At 40.6% G+C, this 20,656-nt stretch overlaps 1 protein-coding gene across 1 annotated transcript; it reads left to right on the top strand.

The window, feature by feature from the left end:
- Positions 1-13,961: 13,961 nt before the first annotated feature.
- LOC102817457 (low affinity immunoglobulin gamma Fc region receptor III-like) lies at positions 13,962-19,705 on the top strand. The gene is made up of 5 exons (XM_006873432.1): positions 13,962-14,083; positions 15,186-15,206; positions 15,812-16,066; positions 18,079-18,333; positions 19,521-19,705. The coding sequence occupies exons 1-5, from the start codon at positions 14,044-14,046 to the stop codon at positions 19,703-19,705; spliced, it is 756 nt and encodes a 251-aa protein (XP_006873494.1). The 5' UTR covers positions 13,962-14,043.
- Positions 19,706-20,656: the final 951 nt, after the last annotated feature.

The following is a 20,656-nucleotide window of genomic DNA, read 5'->3' as shown; positions in this document are numbered from 1 at the left end:
ACCTCTTTTATATCTCTTTTGTTAAAGTCTAAAAAGAGTAAAGGAGCTCTGGTAGCATAGTGGTTACAAATCGGGCTGCAAACCGCAAGGTAAGCAGTTCAAAAGTACCAGCTGTTCCATGAGAGAAAGATGAGGCATTCTGTTCCTGTAAAGATTTACAGCCTCAGAAACCCTGTACAGGGTTGCTATGAGTTGGAACCGACTCCACGGCACACAGCCACCACCAAGAAGAGTAAAAAATAGGGAACCAAGAAATGGGCACTTAAAAGTGCCAATAGTTTCTTTTAATAAGGCAAGTTGTGAGTTATACAATTCCCCTCAAAATAGATGCCAATATTTTCGAACTAATCAGAGAGTAAACCACAAAAATCAAGCTATAGAAAAACCAAGCAATCATAGAAAATATTGATAAAATTCTCTGAAGGAAGATTTCCAAGCTTCAAAAAAATAGGGAAAAAAAGAAAAGATCCTAAAAAACACTTTCAAATATCTGAATGATGCAAAACTGAAATGAACCCCAAATAAACTGTCAACTGCAGATTAAGGAGAAAAGAGCATTTGAAAAATTTTAAGCAAATAAAAAGGAGTATTTTTATGACTCAAATAGATATAAAAGACACTGCTGTTAAGTGATTTTTAGTCTGTTCTAACTCAGAGCAACCATATATCAGCTGGTGTGCTTGAACTGCTGACATTGCAATTAGCAGTCCAGTGCTTATCCTACAGGGCCACACGAGGGCATAGACACAGAGTTGTGATAATGAGGCACGGGCAGGGTAATCTATAGAGAAATCTGAAAGTATACAGCCAAACAAACACTAAACAACTGAATATGCCAGATACTGTGCTAAGTGCCTCCTATCAAATAGAAATATGAATGAGGAAATGCAATTAATAAATAAGTACATGAGACCTGTTCAGACAAATTAGTAATCAAGCAAATACAAATAACACAATGATAAGTCCTCCTATCTAATCTATACATTACCTAAGGTTTTTAAAAATAATGTGATTAAATGAATTTTCATAAATTTCTGAACGAAGTGGAAATTAAAACAATTGTTTTGGAAATACTAATAAAAACTTAGAAATGTACATACTTTGACATTGTAATTTCACTTCTGGAAAACTGGTCTTTAGGAATATGCCAACATATAAAAACTGCAATTGCTTTTTACAACACTATTGAACAATAATAAAAATTAGGAACAACCTAAATGTTCAAAGCTTGCATCAGGGAAATTGGTTTGCACCCAAAGCAAATGAAGACAGGGGTATCTGTTAAGCAATACTTTCTGCGGCAAGTATTAGAAAATTCCCCTCAGCTGACTAAACAAGAAGCATTTTACTATCTCACATATCTGTATGTCTGAAGACACAATAGTTTCAGGGTAGGATAATGTACAGCTAAATTAAGTCAGTAATGAATGAGATTCTTCCCCTTCTTTCATTGCTCTCTCCTCAGTATCTTGACTTGGAGGCAAGATGGCTGCAGCAGCTCCCAACGTCACATCTGAAACATCACTATGCCCAAAAGCTAACAAGAACTCACTGTTTCTTATGCTCCAGTATTCCCCCAGAAAATCTCTCATGAGAGTTTATTGTATCAACTGTTCAGTCCTAAGGCAGCCACTGGTACTGAGCCCAAAATCATTGCCCTGGAGCTGATTCTGGCTCATATTGAGTAGAACTGCCCCCATAGGATTTCCAAGGCTGTAAAGATTTATGGACCACCAGTTTGTTGTACTGTGTGGTTGCATGGTGCTGTGATGCTAGAAGAAATACCACTGGTATTTAAACCAGCAATGTTATCCAGCCCATGAGAGCCAAAATATGACTTTGAACATACCACATCTGAATTTAGAGATCATCTCAAGAACATGTTTGATACATTAGATACTAATGACTGAAGACCAGAAGAGTTGTGGGATGACATCAAGAATATTATGCAGGAAGAAAGCAAAAGGTTATTAAGAAGACAAGAAAGAAGGAAAAGACCAAAATGGATGTCAGAAAAAACTCTGAAACTTGCTCTCCAGCATAGAGATGCTAAAGCAAAAGGAAGACATGAGGAAGTAAAAGAGCTGAACAGAAAATTTCAAAGGGTGGTTCAAGAAGACAGTCAGGTATTACAATGAAATGTGCAAAGACCTGCAGCTAGAAAACCAAAAGGGAAGAACATGCTCAGCATTTCTCAAGCTAAAAACACTGAAGAAAAAACTCAAATCTTGACTTGCTTTATTGAAGGATTCTATAGGCAAAATATTGAATGATGCAGAAAGCATCAAAAGAAGATGGAAGGAATACACAGAGTCACTGTGCCAAAAAGAGATAGTTGGTGTTCAACCATTTCAAGAGGTAGCATATGATCAAGAGCCAATGATACTGAAGGAAGAAGTCCAAGCAGCACTGAAGGCATTGGATAAGAACAAGGCTCTGGGAACTGATAAATACAAATTGAAATATTTCAACAAACTGATACAAGCACTAGAGGCACACGTTCATCTATCCCAAGAAATCTGGAAGACAACTACCTGGACAAGTGATTGGAAGAGATCCATATTTGTGCCAAAGAGAGGTAACCCAATGGAATGTGGAAATCATTAGGAAATATCATTAATATCACATGCAAGAAAAATTTTGCTAACAATACTTTTTAAATGACTGCAAGCATACACTGAAGAGAATTTCCAGAGAATCAAGCTAGGTTCAGATGAAGACATGAAATGAGGAATATCATTGCTGATGCCAGATGGATCTTAGCTGAAAGCAAAGAAGAGCAGAAAGATGTTACCTGTGCTTTACTGACTATGCAATTGCTTTCGATTGTGTAGCTAATGACATGTTATGGACAACATGCAAAGAATGAGTATTCTGGAAAACTTAATTTTGCTCATGAGGAATCTGTACGTAGATCAAGAAGCAATCTATCAAATAGAACAAGTGTACACTGAATGGTTTATAATCAGGAAAGTTGTGCACCAGTGTTGTATTTTTCACCATTCTCATTCAATGTGTATGTTGGGCAAATAATCTGAGAAGCTGTATTATATGAAGAAGAACTTGGCATCAGGACTGGTGGACAATTCATTAACAACCTATGATATGCAAAGAGGAGTTAAAATACTTACTGATGAAGATCAAAGACCACATCTTCAGTATGGGTTGCACTTCAATGTAAAGAAAACAAAAATCCTCACCACTGGACCAATAAATAACATCCATGTAAACGTAGAAAATCCTGAAGCTGTCAAAGACTTCATTTTGCTTCAATCTGGATTCCTGGTGTGGCAATGTGGGATAATGCACTGGACTGCAAGGTCAGTTTGAATTGCAAGGTTGGTAGTTCAAGTTCACCAGCCACTCCTCAGAAACCTTATATAGGCTTGCTATAAGTCGGAACCTACTCAGCAGCTCTTAACAACAACAACTACTATCAACACTCATGGAAGCAGCAATCAAGAAATCAAACGATGTATTGCATTGGACGAATCTGCTGCACAAGACCTGTTCTTTAAAGAGTTCCAGCATAAAGATATCGTTTTGAGGATATCATATTGAGGACTAAGGTATGCCTGGGCCAAGCCATGGTATTTTCAATTGTTTTGTATGCATATGAAAGTTGGACAATGAATAAGGAAGACTATGGAAGAACTAATGCATTCGAGTTTTGATGCATTTGAGTTATGGTGTTGGAGAAGAACATTTAATGTACCATGGATAGCCAGAAGAACAAACAAATCTGTGTTGGAAGAGTGGTAAAGTGGATGGCAAGCAAAAGAAGAGATAGACACACCCCCCACCCCACCCACACCCACACACACACCCAGTAAGATGGATTGGCACAGCGGCAGCAGTTATGTAACAACTGTGAAGATGGCACAAGACCAGGCAGTGTTTTGTTCTGTTTTGCATAGAGTCACTATGTGTCAGAATCAACTTCCAAGACAGATTTGTCTGTTTTTCTGACAGTCCATGGTATTTTTAATATTCTTCTCCAATCCCATAATACTATCCCTGGCTCTAAGTGTATTGTTGTTGTTTAGTGCCATTGAATCGGTTCTGACTCATAGGTATCCTATATAGAGTTTCCAAAGAGTGGCTGGTAGGTTTGAACTGCAGTGCTTATCCCACAGAGCCACATCAGCATTTCAGACACTGAGTATAGGGGCCAGTAATCTCTGTCTTATCATGTCCTCCAGGCAACTTTGATGTCACTGAAGTTGAAGGGCCATTGATTTAGATGAACTAAGTATCATTCACTGGAACTGGGAAATGACCTAGCCTTCCCTAAAGTTCATGGCCAACATACTATTGCCACTACCCACTGCCATTGAGTCGATTCTGAGTCACAGTGACCCTACATATAGGAGAGAGTGGAACTGCTCTTTGAGGTTTCTAAGACTGTAAATCTTTGCAGGAACTGTTGGTGGGGTTGAATCTTGCAGTTAGCAATGTGCCACCAGAGTTCCATGGCCATCATATATCTGTACAAAATCATGATCATTTAACAAGGAAGAGATGGAGAAATGGCTGTGGAGCAGACAACCTCTATCAAAAGCAAAAGTCCCTCTTCTACTACTAATAAATAACTCAAGATTGTTTAGAAATGTCAAAAGTAGCTGAGTCAATAACAAAGATCTATTAGGTGAGTTTTATTTGGGAGGATTTGAGAATCCCGGTAGTACCAAGCCACAGGTGGAAAGGTACTCCACTAAGTAATGCTGTCAGTATTGCATTGATCAAGGAGAACGGAAGCACTTTCAGAATCTCATTGGTTAAGGATGGTGGCCAGATTTACAGAAAAGATAAGCTTAAGTTTTAGTAAAGACAAGTCTTAGGATGTTGTTCATTAGACGGACAGCACCATTTATCAACCACATGACTACATTTTTATTTCATGAAATACAAGAAAATCAAAGGAGTAACACTGACCCTTTCATTCCCACACGTTTCTCAAAAGTTATTTTTTTAAACTGATGAATATGAGAAGGCTTCAAAAAGTTGGGGGTAAAAAACGGAATTAAATATAATGGAATCTTCTCATGAACTTTTTGAAGTCCCTCTTTTAATGAGTGGTGCATATTTTTGTTTCTACATATGGATGGGATTATTGTAAAAAAACAGGCTGTAGAATAGTATGTGTCATGTAATATGTAAACAATAACAAAAATAAAAGATTTATATGCGTAGGTATGTGTGTTTAAATGAATAGGAATGTATAAAGAAAGTTCTGGAAAGATACACAACAAACTTTTCAGTGGTTACTTCTGAGTAGGGGAGTACAAGTAGTGAGGAGCATGGTCATTAACTACCACTTTCACTTTCATTTATTTCTGAATTGTTGAATGGTGTTTAAAACAATAACAACAAGATATTGATAAGAGGAATAAGGACTGAGTCTCTAGGGATAGTTCTAGGTCTTGTTTATACGTATACACCCCACATACACACACCTCACAATCTTTCCTTGCTTTCCAAAAAGATGGCATTGACAGGAGTATTTCCATTTTCTTTTTAAACTAATATTTCTTTTTGATGTATTTCTTTTCTCTTTTCAAGTAGGTTCTGAATATTTTGCAAGTGAATGAAAGTGTAAGTTAAGTTTCATAATTGACTTTGAAATCTTAAAGGAGTTAGTTAATTAGCTAGAAAAATCCTGTGCTTCCCAAAGGTGCCTTCATTAGGGTTGTTTTTTTTTTTTTGTTTTTGTTTTTTTTAAAGAAAAAGCCCACCATATTCTGTAATGTCTAGAAGTTGCCATTAGAAGTCAGTATTCAGAACTAAAAAATATTTTAAGGTGGAAAATGCTAGATACAATCTAGTCCAATTACCTCACTTTATAGATGATGAAATTAAGGAAGAGAAGTAACTTGACAACTAGCTACTCTCAGAACTAAAACCAAAACCTTATTTCCTTCCTCTTTAACCAGTATCTTCCTCATGATACATTATCAACACTTCTCTTAATAAATTTATTTCTTCAGGCCAATTGAGATGCTTTAGAGACCATAACTCCACTCTTGTGCTGGACCACTCTCAGCAGGCTCGTGAGTACTTGGCAGTGAATACTGTTAGAGAAAAGTTACCAACATTGAGGATTAGCCCAACTACAAATCCATAACCACTAATCTCAGTGGACCCTTGGCATTGCTTAGAAATCCTTTTACTATTGCTTGGAATCCTTGGCAATTCTTTTACATGTAAGAGATAGTTCTTTATATTATTCAATGTAATAGCCATTCTAAACCTTGTCTAGTGTCCTTTTACTCCCTACCATCAACATTCACTATCTCTTTCTCAGTAGAGGACATTGACCCTTCCTTCACCAAGAAAATCAGGGCCATCAGATATAAACTAATTCAACTTTCTTACTCAGTGTCTGGAATTGATCTGCATATAAAATCCCCTCACCTCCTGACTTCAGCTCTGAGGGAGAGGTTTCATAGCCACTTCAGGGCTAACTGTATCACTTGGAGCTGTTTGTTGTAAGCAACTGTATCAAAATGTATTGTTGTTGTTGTTAAGTCATCGGTTCCAATCCTTAGTAACCCTGTAGAGTGATTTCAAGGAGCAACTGGTGAGCTTCAACTACCAGCCTTGTGATTCAAATCTACATTGCAGTCCAGCACATTAACCCGCAGTGCCACACCAAAAGTCTACTATATATTGTTGTTGCTGTAAGTGCTGTCGAGTCAGTTCTGACTAATAGTGACCCTATTTAGGATTTCCAAGGAGCTGGTGGATTGAAACCAGCAACTTTTTGGTTAGCAGTCTAGTGCTTATTCTACAGTACCATACCAGTACTCCATATATTATGTTGTTGTTGCTGTGGTTAAGTGTCATAGAGTCGGTTCCAACTCATGGCTTTTTGAGCCCATAAAGATTTACAGCCTCGGAAACCTTGTACAGGGTCGCTATGAGTTGGAACCAACTCCATAACCACCACCGCCACCACCCTTTGCTAGTGAATTACACTTCCCTCCTTCCCACTCCTGGTAACCAAAATAATGTTCTTTTTAGTCTGGAAATCTTTTCTTAAACTTTTACAATAATGGTCTCATACAATATTTGTCTTTATATGATTGACAAATTTCACTCAGCATAATGTCCTTCAGGTTCATCCAAGTTATGAGATGTTTCACAGATTCATTGTTATTCTCCAATGTTGCATAGTATTCCATTGTGTATATGTATCAAAATTTATCTATTCTTCTATTGTTGAGCACTTAGACTATCTCCATTTTTTTTTTTTGCTACTATGAACAGTGCTGCAATGAACATCAGTGCATATACCTACTCATGGCCTCATTCATGCTTCTTATGGATAGATACCAAGTAAAGGACTCGTTGGGTCATAAAGTATTTCTATTTCCAATTTTTTGAGGAATTGCCATACCATTCATTCTCCAAAATGCTTGAACAATTTTACAGTCCCAACAGCAATATCGGAGAGTCTTAGTCTTTCTACACCCTCACCAGCATTTATTTTTTTCTGGGTTTTTTTTTTTCAAACTTTGCTGTTAATGTTGGTATGAGATGATATTTCATTGGTATTTTGATTTGCATCTCTCTAATGACACTGTGGGTTAATGTGTCAGATTGCAGAACCATTTGAACTGCAAGGTTGGTAATTCAAGCTCACTAACTGTACACATGGACCTCACCAGATGGAATACACAGAGATCAAATTGACTACATCTGTGGAAAGAAATGGTGGGAAAGCTCTACATCATCAGCCAAAACAAGACCAGGGTAGACTGTGGAATAGACCATCAATTGTTCATATGCAAGTTCAGGTTGAAGCTGAAGAAAATTAAAACAAGTCCATGAGAGCCAAAATATGGCCTTGAATGTACCCCACCTGAATTTAGAGATCATCTGAAGAATAGATTTGATGCATTAGACACTAAAGACTGAAGACCAAAAGAATTGTGGGATGACATCAAGAGCCTCATACAGGAATAAAGTAAAAGGTCATTAAGAAGACAAGGCAGAAGGAAAGTACCAAATAGGATATCAGAAGAGACTCTTAAACTTACTCTAGCTGAACAGAAAATTTCAAAGATCAGCTCAAGAAGACAAAATCAAATATTATAACAAAATGTGCCAAGCTGGAGTTAGGAAACAAAAAGGGAATAACACGCTCAGCATTTCTCAAGCTGAGGGAAATGAAGAAAAATTCAAGCCTTGATTTGCAATATTGAAGCATTCAATAGGCAAAATATTGAATGATGCAGAAAGCATCAAAAGAAGATAGAATGAATACAGAGTCACTGCAAAAAGAAATGGTTGATGCTCAAGTATTTGATCAAGAGCCATTAATACTGAAGGAAAAAGTCCAAGCAGCACTGAGGCACTGGCAAATAACTAGGCTCCAAGAATTGACGGAATGCAAATTGCACTCTTTCAACAAACTGATGCAGCACTGGAGGCACTCACTCATCTATGCCAAGAAATTTGGAAGACAGCCACCTGACCAACTGATTGGGAGAGATCCATTCCCAAAAGAGGTGACCCAACAGAATGTGGAAATAATTGGACAATATCATTAATATCACATGTAACTAAAATTTTGCTAAAGGTAGTTTTTAAATGACTGCAATAGTACATTGACAGGGAACTGTCAGATGTTCAAGCCGGATTCAGTCAAGTACATGGAATAAGCGATATCACTGCTGATGTCAAGTGGATTTTGGCTGAAAGCAGAGAATACCAGAAAGATGTTTACCTGTGCTTTATTGACTATGCAAAATTCTCAGCTGTGTGGATCATGACAAGTTATGGATAACATTGCAAAGAATGGGTATTCTAGAACATTTAATTGTGCTCATGAGAAACCTGCACATAGACCAAGAAGCAGTCATTTGAACAGAACAAAGGGACACTGAGTGGCTTAAAATCAGGAAAGGTGTGCAACAGGGTTATATTCTTTCACTGTACTATTCAATCTGTATGTTGAGCAAATAATCCAAGAAGCTGGATTATATGAAGAAGAATGTGGTATTAGGATTGGAGGAAGACTCATTAACAACCTGTGATGCTGATGATACAACCTTGCTTGCTGAACGCCAAAAGAACTTAAATACTTAATGATGAAGATCAAAGACCACAACTTTTGCACCTAAGTGTAAAAAAAAGCAAAAATCCTCACCACTGGACCAGTAAATAACATCATGAGAAATGGAGAAAAGATTGAAGTTGCCAAAGATTTCATTTTGCTTAGATCCACCATCAACACTCATAGAAGCAGCAGTCAAGAAATCAAACAATGTATTGCATTAGGCAAATCTGCTGCATAAGACCTCTTTAAAGTGTTCAAGAACAAAGATGTCAAGCACACCTGGACGTGGCGGCTGCCAGAGGCATCAGGGGAGGCCTCCTTGAGGAGGTAACATTTAAGCTGAGGATGAAGCCACCAAGATGGGCCAGCTACAGGGAGGCTTGGTAGATGTTGAGATGAAAAGTAGTCCTGAGCCACGGCAGCAGGCCCTGTGGGCTGAGACCAGGACTTAGAGTTTGGGGCTGTGCGCTGTGGGAAGCCATTGGAGGGGGATACTGTGGAGAATGGGTCTAGAGGTGTCCTGCTGACTCCTCAAATCACTAGAGTAGCCACTTCCGAAAGGGAGACTACCTCTTAGTTACATCTAGAACATAACATTTAGGTGACCTAATGACATTTCCAATTCATTTTATAAACAAAACTGGATGAGGACATCATTTGAAAATATAAAGTGTTAGATCATGGGGTTTGGGGGTTTTGGGGTTGTTGTTTTTGTTTTTGTTTTTTTGCTAATACTCGGTTATATAATTCTGGAGGTTGCCCTAATTGATGCTGCCCATCTATTCTAATGTTTCCTTTAGCCTCTCAGGAAAAGCTTGAGGAGGGTTCTCTTCATGAGCTAGGTTCTGTGTTCCTCACCAGAGCATTGCACTTGAGGCACGTGCCTCAGAGGTTCTGGATCCCCTTCCCAGACTACAGTGGAAGTGTGATTACAAGGAGATGTGAGGCTCCTAGATTGTTGAAGCGACACAGGGCCGTTTCTAGCCAAGTTGCTTCAAGATTTTATTTCTAACTAATTTAAGTACCGGTCTTATGTATTATAGTTGGCATAGTAATCGGGCATGAGCATAAAGTGATGGAGGAAGTTGTTGTGGTAGGGAGAAAAGACAACAAATTTGCTGTCTACCATGAGCTCACCCTATGTAAATAATGTGTACATGTATAACATGCATAGTAAACAAATACGCAAGGGTTTGTAAAACCCATATGGTGCCTGTTATTTGGTATGAGTTCATCATGCCCTCTGATTTATGACCACTAAAAGCCTAGGCTATGAGCTTGCGTGACTGGAAGGAACAAGATGAACAGAGATAGCAGGGGTCATGTGAGATGAGGAACTGGCTGGAGGAGACTGTGAGTCCCGTGGGGACAGACCAACTTGACACATTAGACTCTGCAAGATGCAGGACCACAACCGAAACAAGAAGTTAGGACTGTGCTGTGAATTGAAGAAGAAATGATGGTGACACGAAGTCCGGGAGACTGGAGCATGGAAAAGGCTTCTCTAGGATGGCCCTCGTGCGCTGTTCATCAGGGACATGCACCATCCAGTTCTAAAGGGATATGATACAGTTATATGCGTGGGGACATAAAGACACAAAACCATCTGCCTTGTTTATTAATGCTGTTTATGGATAGAAATAATGAACACACAAAATAAAGCTGACAGTAGCTAGTGTTAAAAAAAAAAAAAAAAGATGTCAAGCACACCAAGGTTGTAAATCTTTGTTGTTACAACAAAGTACTGACTCATAGCGACCCTATGCACAACAGAGCGAAACACTGCCTGGTCCTGGGCCAACCTCACAATTGTTGCCATGCATGAGCCCATTGATTCTGCCACTTTGCCAATCCATCTCTCTGGGGGTCTTCCTCTTCTTCTCTGACTCTCCACCTTACCAAACATGATATCCTTCTCCAGCCACTGTTCCCTCCTGACAATATGTCCAAAGTCTGAGAGACGAAATTTGTCCATACTAGCTTCCAAGGAGCACTCTGGCTGCACTTCTTCCAACACAGATGTGTTGGTTCTTTAGGCAGCCCATGACATTTTCAATATTCTCCTCCAACACCATAACTCAAAAGCATCAATTCTTCTACAGTCTTCTTATTCACTGTCCAACTTTCACATGCATATGAGGGTATTGAAAACACCATGGCTTGGGTCAGGCGCACCTTAGTCCTCAAGCTGACATCTCTGCTCTTCAACACTTTAGAAAGATCTTGTGCAGCAGATTTGCCTAGTGCAATATGTTGTTTGATTTCTTGACTGCTGCTTCCATGAGTGTTGATGGTTGATCCAAGAAGAATGAAGTCCTTGACAACTTCAATCTTTTCTCTGTTGATAATAATGTTGTTTATTGGTCCTTTGATGAGGATTTTTGTTTTCTTTACATTGAGATGCAGTCCAAACCGAGGCTATGATCTTTGATCTTCATCAGTAAGTATTTTAAGTCCTCTTCACTTTCAGCAAGCAAGGTTGTATCATCTGCATATCGCAGGTTGTTAATGAGTCTTCCTCCAATCCTGATGCCACATTTTTCTTCATAGAACCCAGCTTCTCGGATTATTTGTTCAGCATACAGGTTGAATAAGTATGGTGAAAGAATACAACGTTGTCGCACAGCTTTCTTAATTTGAAACCATTCAGTGTTCCCATGTTCTGTTTGAACAACTGCTTCTTGGTCCATGTGCAGATTCCTCATGAGCGCAATTAAGTGTTCTGGAATACTCATGCTTCTCAGTGTTGTCCATAGCTTGTCATGATCCACACAATCGAAGGCCTTCGCATAGTCAATAAAACACAGGTAAGCATCTTTCTGATAGTTTCTGCTTTCAGCCAAGATCCATTGGACATCAGCAATTATAATCCTTGTTCCACATCCTCTTCTGAATCCGGATTGAACCTCTGGAAGTTCTCTGTCAGTGAATGCTTGCAGCCGGTTCCATATTATCTTTAGTAAAACTTTACTCACAGGAGATTTCAAAGATATTGTCAGATGATTTCTACATTCCGTTGGGTAACCTGTCTTTGAAATGGGCAAAAATACAGATCTCTTTCAATCAGTTGGCCAGATAATTGTCTTTCAAATTTCTTGGCAGAGATGAGTGAGTGCCTCCAGTTCTGCCTTACTTTCTTGCCTTTGCCAATTTCTTCAATGCACCTTAGACTTCTTCCTTCAAGTATCATTGGCTATTGATCATATGCTACCTCTTGAAATGGTTGAACATCAACCATTTCCTTTTGGTACAGGAATTCCTTCCTTGTTGGAAGGAATCCTGTGTATTCCTTCCATCTTCTTTTGATGTTTTCTGCATCATTCAATGATTTGCCCAGAAAATCCTTCAATAATGAAAGTCAAGGCTTGAATATTTTCTTCAGTTCCCCCAGTTTGAGAAATGTTGAGTGTGTTCTTCCCTTTTGGTTTTCTGACTCCAAATATTTGCACATTTCATTGTAATATCTGACTTTGTCTTCTCAAGCTGATCTTTGAAATTTTCTGTTCAGCTCTTGTACCTCCTCATTTCTTCCATTTTCTTCAGCATCTCTACGTTGGAGAGCAAGTTTCAGTGTCTCTTCTGACATCCATTTTGATCTTTTCCTTCTTTCTTGTATTCTTAATAACTTTTTGCTTTCTTCCTGTATGATATTCTTGATGTCATCCTACAACTCTTCTGGTCTTGGGTCTCTAGTGTTTAATGTATCAAATCTTTATGGGAGCAGAAAACCTCATCTTTCTCCATTGGAACCACTGGTAGTTTTGAACTGATTACTATGAGATTAGCAGCCCAACTCATAACCACTATGCTACCAGAGCTCCTTTGTTTTCTGGTAAGGAGCCCTAGAACCCTAATTACTGGCCTCACAGACCAGCCCAGGCCCTGTGTCCCTGAAAGAGTTAACCTGAGCTACTGTTGCCCAGCAATCCTGATAACATGTGATGAAGGTCAAGTTCTGTCTTTGCTTAGGCAGCCTCCACCATATCTTCTAAAAATGCTTTTTAGCCTTTCCATGGGGGTCTCTTCTCTACAGGGGCTCTCTCCTACTGCCTGGGTTTCTTCTAAAAACAAGGTATTGCTGTTGTTTTTAAGTGCCTTTGAGTTGGTTCCATGTCATAGTGATCCTGTATATGGTTTTGAGGGTAGGCTGGTAGGTTTGAACTGTCGACCTTGTGGTTAACAGTCCTGTCAAATTGCTTTGTGCTCATAGTGACCTGTATAGCGTTTCCGGGGCTGTAAATCTTTACAGAGCAGCTAGTGGGCTGGAAACACATACCTTGTGGTTTGCAGTCCAGTGCTTATCCTACAGAGCCACCACACACCCCCAAGTTCACACAAAGAAATTAATGGCCCCTGTGGAGTACACCTATCAGGGGCCTATGCATTTTGAATTTTGAAAGAAATCCTTGGTAGAAATAATAGTTCTAGTGATCTGAAGATTTTAAAATATCACTTTCATTGCAGGCAGGTCTGAGGCTGAAAGGAAATGTGTCTGGGACAAGCAGAAGACAACCATCTGGATGTGTGTGTGTGAAGATCTGAGGTAGAATTGAGGAGCCCCTCAGGGAAGGACTTTCTGTCTTTGGTCTCATGCTCCCTTATTCTTGGCACTGGATAAGTCCAAACTCAGGAGGCAGGGACAAACATCCTGGGATTTCTGAAGGTACCTTCTGGCAGAACCTGTCTATATTCAAGTCTCCAGATGCTTAGCAGGAGACCTTTATAGAGTAAAAGGAAGCAGAGACTCAGCTTGTCTGGCAGGCTCTTTCCTATTATGGGGTTCACTTGTCAGAATTCAAATTCAGGAATTAGATGATGTTTCAGAAAAAGGAAACTGATGAATGGACTGGGCTGGGAGGGGCTGGGTAGGGGAGGGAGAAGGCTGTTGACTTTGTTTATTTCCTCTTTTCTAGCTAATTTAGTCTTCTTAGGGCTCCATCCAGATAGGTGTGGTTATTCATCCACTCTAATGCAGCAGAATGTGGCAGCTGCTGCCACCAACAGCTCTACTACTTGTAGGTAAGTCAGAGTCAGCCTGGCTGAGGGAGAAGTTCAAGGTGGCCTGGGTTCAACAGAGACCTCTTTTCAGGCCAGGGGTGGGACCTCCAAGAAGTATGGGACTCCTTTCCATGTCTATAGTCTGGATTTAGTTGATAGTGACTGAGAGGAGAACTATGGGTCTAATTTGGCATAATCAGGAGGTAAAGGGATACTGTGAGGTCTCAGGGACTTCATCTTTCTGGGTATCGGTTTCCTTATCTATAAACTGCCTATAACTCCTGTGGATTACAGTTATAATTAGCTATAAACTGAAATTGTTGTTGTTAGCTGCCCCGACTCCTGACAACCCCATGTGTTAAAGAGTAGAACAACAGCTCAATAGGATTTTTTCAACAATCGATCGCAAACCACTTGAACTGGCTAGTTGTTGTTGTTCAGTGCCGTAGAGTCAATTCTGACTCAGAGCGACCCTGTATTGGATTCCTGAAAAAAGGCTGGTGGATCTGAACTGCTGACCTTGCTTGTCATACAGTATCACACCAGGACCACCTTCTTGTTGTTAAGTGCCCACAAGTTGGTTCCAACTCATAGCGACCCTATATAGGGTTTCTGAGAAATGGCTGGTGAGCTTGAACCATCAACCTTGCGATCCCAACCTACCTTGCAGTCCAGCGCCTTAACCCACAGCACCACATTAGAACCACTTAGCTACTGTAAATTGAAGAGTGTGAACTAACTGTCCCTAAGATCTGTTTCTTCCACCATTCTGACATCCCAGAGTTTCCCTCCTATGACTTTTAATACCTACTTTTCCAGGGATATTGGGTTGAGGTTGTTCAGGAAAATTCAACCTGTACCCTTAATTTGTGAGTTTAAACATGGATCAATTAATAAAGGAACGATGTTGAAAATAGGGACTTGGGTGGGCAGTGGGGTATGGACATTGAAGACTAGGGGACAGCAGGAAAGTTATCCAGTTTAAATACATTGATTCAAGGGTATATTAGGCTCCCAGGACAAATGTTAGAGGGGAGTTCAAACGTACTCCACATTCCAGTTACCCTGACAACTGCTCCTACTCAATATTTTACTTTCTCTCTCTTTTTTTTTAATTTTGCAGTTTCAGCGGGCCTCCAAGCTGGTGAGTTTGCTTCCTGGTCTCAGATTGATGAATTCAGACCCATAGAGTACAACTGGTGGCACAGCGGTTAAGTGCTCAGCTACTAACAAAGGTTGGCGATTTTTATCGCCCACCAGCCTCTCCTCAGGAGAAAGATATGGCAGTCTGCTTCAGTAAAGATGACAGTTTAGGAAACTCCCTGGGGCAGTTCTACCCTGTCCTATAGGTTTGCTATGAGTCGGAATAGACTTGTTGGTAATGGGTTTGGATTTTGCGTGTTTGTGTGTGTTTCCGGGTTTGGGGGTGAAGCAGTCACAGGATATTGGGAAATGCCCATTGCATGGGAAATTGCTAATGTGAAGTTTTCAGGGACTGTTTCCTAATACTGTGGGGCTTGTCCTTCTGCTCCTCTGGCTAGTCTTCCCCAAGATCCAGAACAGGTAAAAAAATGGGGCAATTGCTTCCAAGTTTCCAGAATGTTCTAAGATTAAGTTACACACTGAGTCTGAGTTACTCGCTGTGGGTTTCCAAAGGGCTTATTTTAGCTTAGAGCTTTCCTTGAAACACCAATGACAGGCCTATTTCTCCCCTTAGCCTCATCCCACATTTTCTTGGTTCTTCAGCAGATCCCCTAAAGGCTGTGGTATCCCTAGACCCACCATGGTACAGCGTACTCAGTGAAGACAGAGTGACTCTGAAGTGCCAGGGGTCCTACAAATTTGGGGACAATTCTACACAGTGGTGGCACAATGGGAACCTCATCTCAAACCAGACCTCCAGCTACTTAATTTCAGCTGCTAGAATTGAGGACAGTGGAGAGTACAGGTGTCAGACAGACCTCACCGCACGTAGTGACCCGGTGCAGCTGGAAGTCCACACTGGTGAGTCCATAAAGGGGAAGAGGGAAATCACTCAGAAAGTATGGAACAAGGGGCCTTAAAGAACTTGGAAAAAGCCATAAGGTGATTTCTTTGGGGTTAAAGCCAAGATGAGGTGAGCTCTGGTGTCACTGAAAGGTATCCGAGTCGTAACCCTGGCTGTACTGTAGGCCTTTGGCAAAATTTCAAAGCTTGCAACATAATAGAAGTGGGGCTGTTGCATTACACAAGTCCAGGACTTGTCACTCATGTAAAATGCTTACAATGTGAATGTTATCGTCTGAAGGTCAAGGCACAGAATAGCTGCTCAATAAATTTTGACTAAATTAATGAATCTGTTTCTACAGATCTCAAAATACATTATACCCTAAACTAGTTCCCAAATCATCCCAACTCAGCTAGTGCCACATCTACTCTCTCTCTTCATCAGTGTCACTCTGAAACAGTCACTTACACTTTAGCATACATTTACTAATGTAATACCTCTCCCAACAGTATAGACATGTTCAACCTGTACATTAATTATGGAATCAAAATTTTGTGAACTGTTAACAGAGTCCAGGCATCAGGGACAGGTGGTGGTGGTAGTGTACTGTGGAGTCGGTTCCGACTCATAGTGATCCTGTATAGGGTTTCAGAGGCTACACATCTTTAGGGGAGCAGAACCCCTCATCTTTTCCCCACAGAATGGCTGGTAGTTTCAAACTGCTGACCTTGAGGTTAGCAGCCCAACTCATAACTACTACGCTATCAGAGCTCCTTGTAGCATCACTAGACTACAGGTAGGGGAAGTATTTTTGAGGCAGGGATTTTTTCTGGTATCCCTGAAATCACACTCCATAGTCTGGTACCTGCATTGTCACCTTGCAAATCCGATTCTAATTCCAAATCATACTTTGGGTGTCCCATTTGTACAATGTATATGGGTGGAACATGCCTGGAGGAGAAGGAGATCCTAACAGGGTTGAACCTGCAGCAGGGTTCCATGGAATTGCACAGACTTCAGGGGTTGATCTTGTGGCATGGTCCTTACCCTGCCAGGTTGTTGTTGTTGTTAAGTGGCCGTTGAGTCGATTCCGACCCATAGAAACCCTGGACAGGGTTTCCAAGGAGTGAGTGGTGAATATGAACCACTGACCTTGTGGTTCACACCAACTTTGCAGTCTAGTACATTAACCCACCGCACCACACCAGGACTCCAAGGAGGAATGTCTAATATCTAGAGAGATGACCACCTAGTAAATGGGGAATTACCATCAGAAAGCCATAAAAGCTTCAAGCTTGAGAATTAATAGTTTGCCTTGAACTTGCCTCTAGAAACTAGCTTTAATAGTCTGCTCAAAGAGGACTGTATTAAACAGTGACCATAAGTATTAGATTCACCAGGCAAAATCTTGCTCATCCTTTAGTATCCATTTCATTTATCTCCTCCACTTTACTTTCTTCAAGTCGAATTCCTTTATTTCATTCTCTTTGACCCTGCAGTCCTTTATTCCTGTAGCTCTCACATATTGTATTGAAATTATTTCTGAGTCTATGTGTTCCCATGTTTAGATTGTAGATTCTTTGAAGCTGTGAACCATGTGTCCAGTCATCAGGGTTCTCAAGTCTGCATAATGGTTGGCATAGTTTGGGTGAATGGACATATGGACATGCATTGAATCCTTGTCAGGACAGAATGCCCTCCCAAACAAGAATGTTCCCCCCAAACCAGACTATATATCAAACATAATCGTATGCTAGTAAAACAATCATCTCTCCATGATCATGTTTGGCTCATGTATATATCTCTCTCTCTTCCGCATTAGACAAAAGGTCTTGGTGTGATTTGAGTTGTCATACAGGTCCCACTTGGCTTTTTCCCAAAGGAAACTGTGCAGGAATGGCTCTCAGTGTGGCTTGCCATTTTCCTCAGGACCTACACTGGTGGGGTGGGGATTAGGGAGGGACTGGTGGGAGATTAAAAGTTCCTCTCACAAGGGCACTGTGCTGAGAGGTAAGGCCATGTCTTTCAGGATGGCTGCTGCTTCAGGCTGTTAAGTCTGTGTTCCAGGAGGGGGATACCATTAGCCTAAGGTGCAACAGCTGGAGAAACAAAACTGTGTACAAAGTCACATATCACCAGAATGGCAGAAGCCAGAAGTATTTTCATCAGAATTCCATCTTCCAGATTCTCAACGCAACACACAATCACAGTGGCTCTTACTTCTGCAGGGGGCTTATTGGGACTTTAAATACGTCTTCAGAGACTATAAACATTACTGTTCAAGGTGAGAGATGAACAGCCTTAGAGAGCCCTGACCCTTTGTGTGGCTTTCACTCACACTGGAGGGTGAGTGGGGGAGGGGATTACTATTTGTTCTATGAACTTCTTTATATCAGGCCCCTTCCTGGTGACCAGCAGAAACCCTTGGAGTCCCCTGGTTGCTGGGTAGATTTGAGTTCTGCTTCAACCTATGCTTTAGGGGTAGTTTAGAGGTATCATTTACTCTGTAACAACAGAGGCAAAAATCATTATTTCCTCCTCAATAAATAACCTGTCTTTACCCCACTGAAATCATACCAGCGATGTTATGTGTCCCTGTCATGCGGGCCCTTCTTTACCTGCCCTCATTTTCCTTCCAATCTTCAAGTCTTAGTCAAAAGTCAAACTGAGAGGAACTCACATTCTCATAAGAAGGTCCAGAACCCAGGTTCTGACTTGCTGCTAACTAAATGTGTGACTGTGAGTGAGCCACTTAGTCTCCCTGAACTTCAATTTATTCTTTGGGTTTGGATTTTTTGTTGTTGTTTGTGTTTGGTTAAGGCAGTCTCTTTTTGAGACTTTAACAAATTAAAATCATACTTTGCATTAAAACTGATTTCATTACAATTTAGATCATCTATAACAAAGATGAACTGACATTTTGTCCTTTTATGACCTCTTAATGCACTGAACCCCAAGTTTGGCTTGAACTGCGAGGTTGGCAGTTCAAACTCACCAGCCACTCCTTGGAAACTCTATACAGAGTCCCTATGAGTCGGAACCGACTCAATGGTACGTAACAACAACAAAGTCTGGGTGGCACAAGCAGTTTGTGATTGGCCTTTAACCTAAAAGTTGGTGATTCAAACTCTATAAACCACTCATAAAGATTGTTGGTGTTACCCAAACTTAAACTTTGGCAAGTTTCATGATTTCACACAAGACCCACATACAACCTTGCTTGTTCAGCTCTCACTGTCATATCTCTGCACCAGACAAGAACAAGCTTATGCTAAATGTCTGATAGGTTGTACTCTGCCCAAGCAGCGCTAGTGAAGAAATTAGAAGAAGCAAAGCTCCCCGCTCCCCCACCATTCCCTAGAACTTGTCTATTGGGAGGTCTTAGGATGGTTTGTCACTGAGGACCTTATTCCAGACTTTTATCTTAATTTTTTTTTTCTTTTTTAAAAATCGTTCTTCCTCTGCTACTAGGCCTGGAAATTCCATCCATCATACAATTTCCACCTTGGTACGAAATCACTTTCAACCTGATGATGAGTCTGCTCTTTGCAGTGGACACGGGCCTGTATTTTTCTACGCAAAGAGACCTTCAAAGCACAATGTGGAGACAGGGGAATCGCAAAGCCCGATGGAACCAGCGCCTTCAGAACAAATGACCCTTCATCCATGGGGTAATAACAACAGTGGCAACAGCATTTCTGAGACTCTCTCTGTGGTCACAACCCCAATCAGCCCCAAAAGTCATATCTGAAAACAGCTGGAGGAATATACCTCAGAGCCAAGCCTGAGGGCCCTTCACCCAACCTTTTATTCTCTCTGGGTCTCCAAACAAAGAAAGGCCTTCTGATCTTCAGATATTAACAATGGAGACCTAGTAAATCCCTTCATTCCCAGGAACTGAAATCTTGGAGTTTGCACAGACACTTTCTCTGTCCCAACCATTTCCTCACAACAAAGCAACAACATGAGCTCCAGATAGTAACCCTCTATGTGCATAAACATTGTTCCAAAATAAACAGATAAGTGAATTCACAGAAGAGGCAGAGCCAGGTAGACAGTTGATCTACATCTGCTGTTCCAAGGCTAATTGCTTTACGATTAACCCAAATCTCCCTCCAGTCAGTGTGGAGATTGCTGGAATCTAAGGGGAATGAAGCAGCAGAACCAATGAAGTAGCAAACTGAGAAAGGGTAGGGTAGTGTAGGACAGTCCAGGGAAGGTACTCCAGACCCAGAAATAGACTGTCTTCCTTGAGCACGAGCCATGATTGATGTAACAGAAAGTCACCAGGCTAATGTAGAGTTAAAATTTTCAGAATTCCTATCAGAATTGGAATAGTCATTGAGTATATAATGAAGAACACTTCAATGCTCCTCATTAAAAGGGTTGTAAGTAGAAAAGGGACTAGGCATGTGAGGATAGGGGAAAGGGGATGGGCTGGAAAAGAAAGCACAGAACAAAATCAGTGTCTAAAAGAAGGAAAGGAATATTACTTTCTCAGATTAAGCTAGGAGAGCAGAGAATAGCCCTGTTTCTGACCTGAGAAAGTATGATGCAAAAATACCAACCACAACTGTCCAAAAAGGAAAGGGCAGGCAGTGAAGATG

This window comes from Chrysochloris asiatica, unplaced genomic scaffold (genome assembly GCF_000296735.1).
Source record: "Chrysochloris asiatica unplaced genomic scaffold, ChrAsi1.0 scaffold00241, whole genome shotgun sequence".
Lineage (NCBI taxonomy): Eukaryota > Metazoa > Chordata > Mammalia > Afrosoricida > Chrysochloridae > Chrysochloris > Chrysochloris asiatica.
Note: the sequence above shows the minus strand (reverse complement) of the source record. Positions and strands in the feature narration are given on the sequence as shown.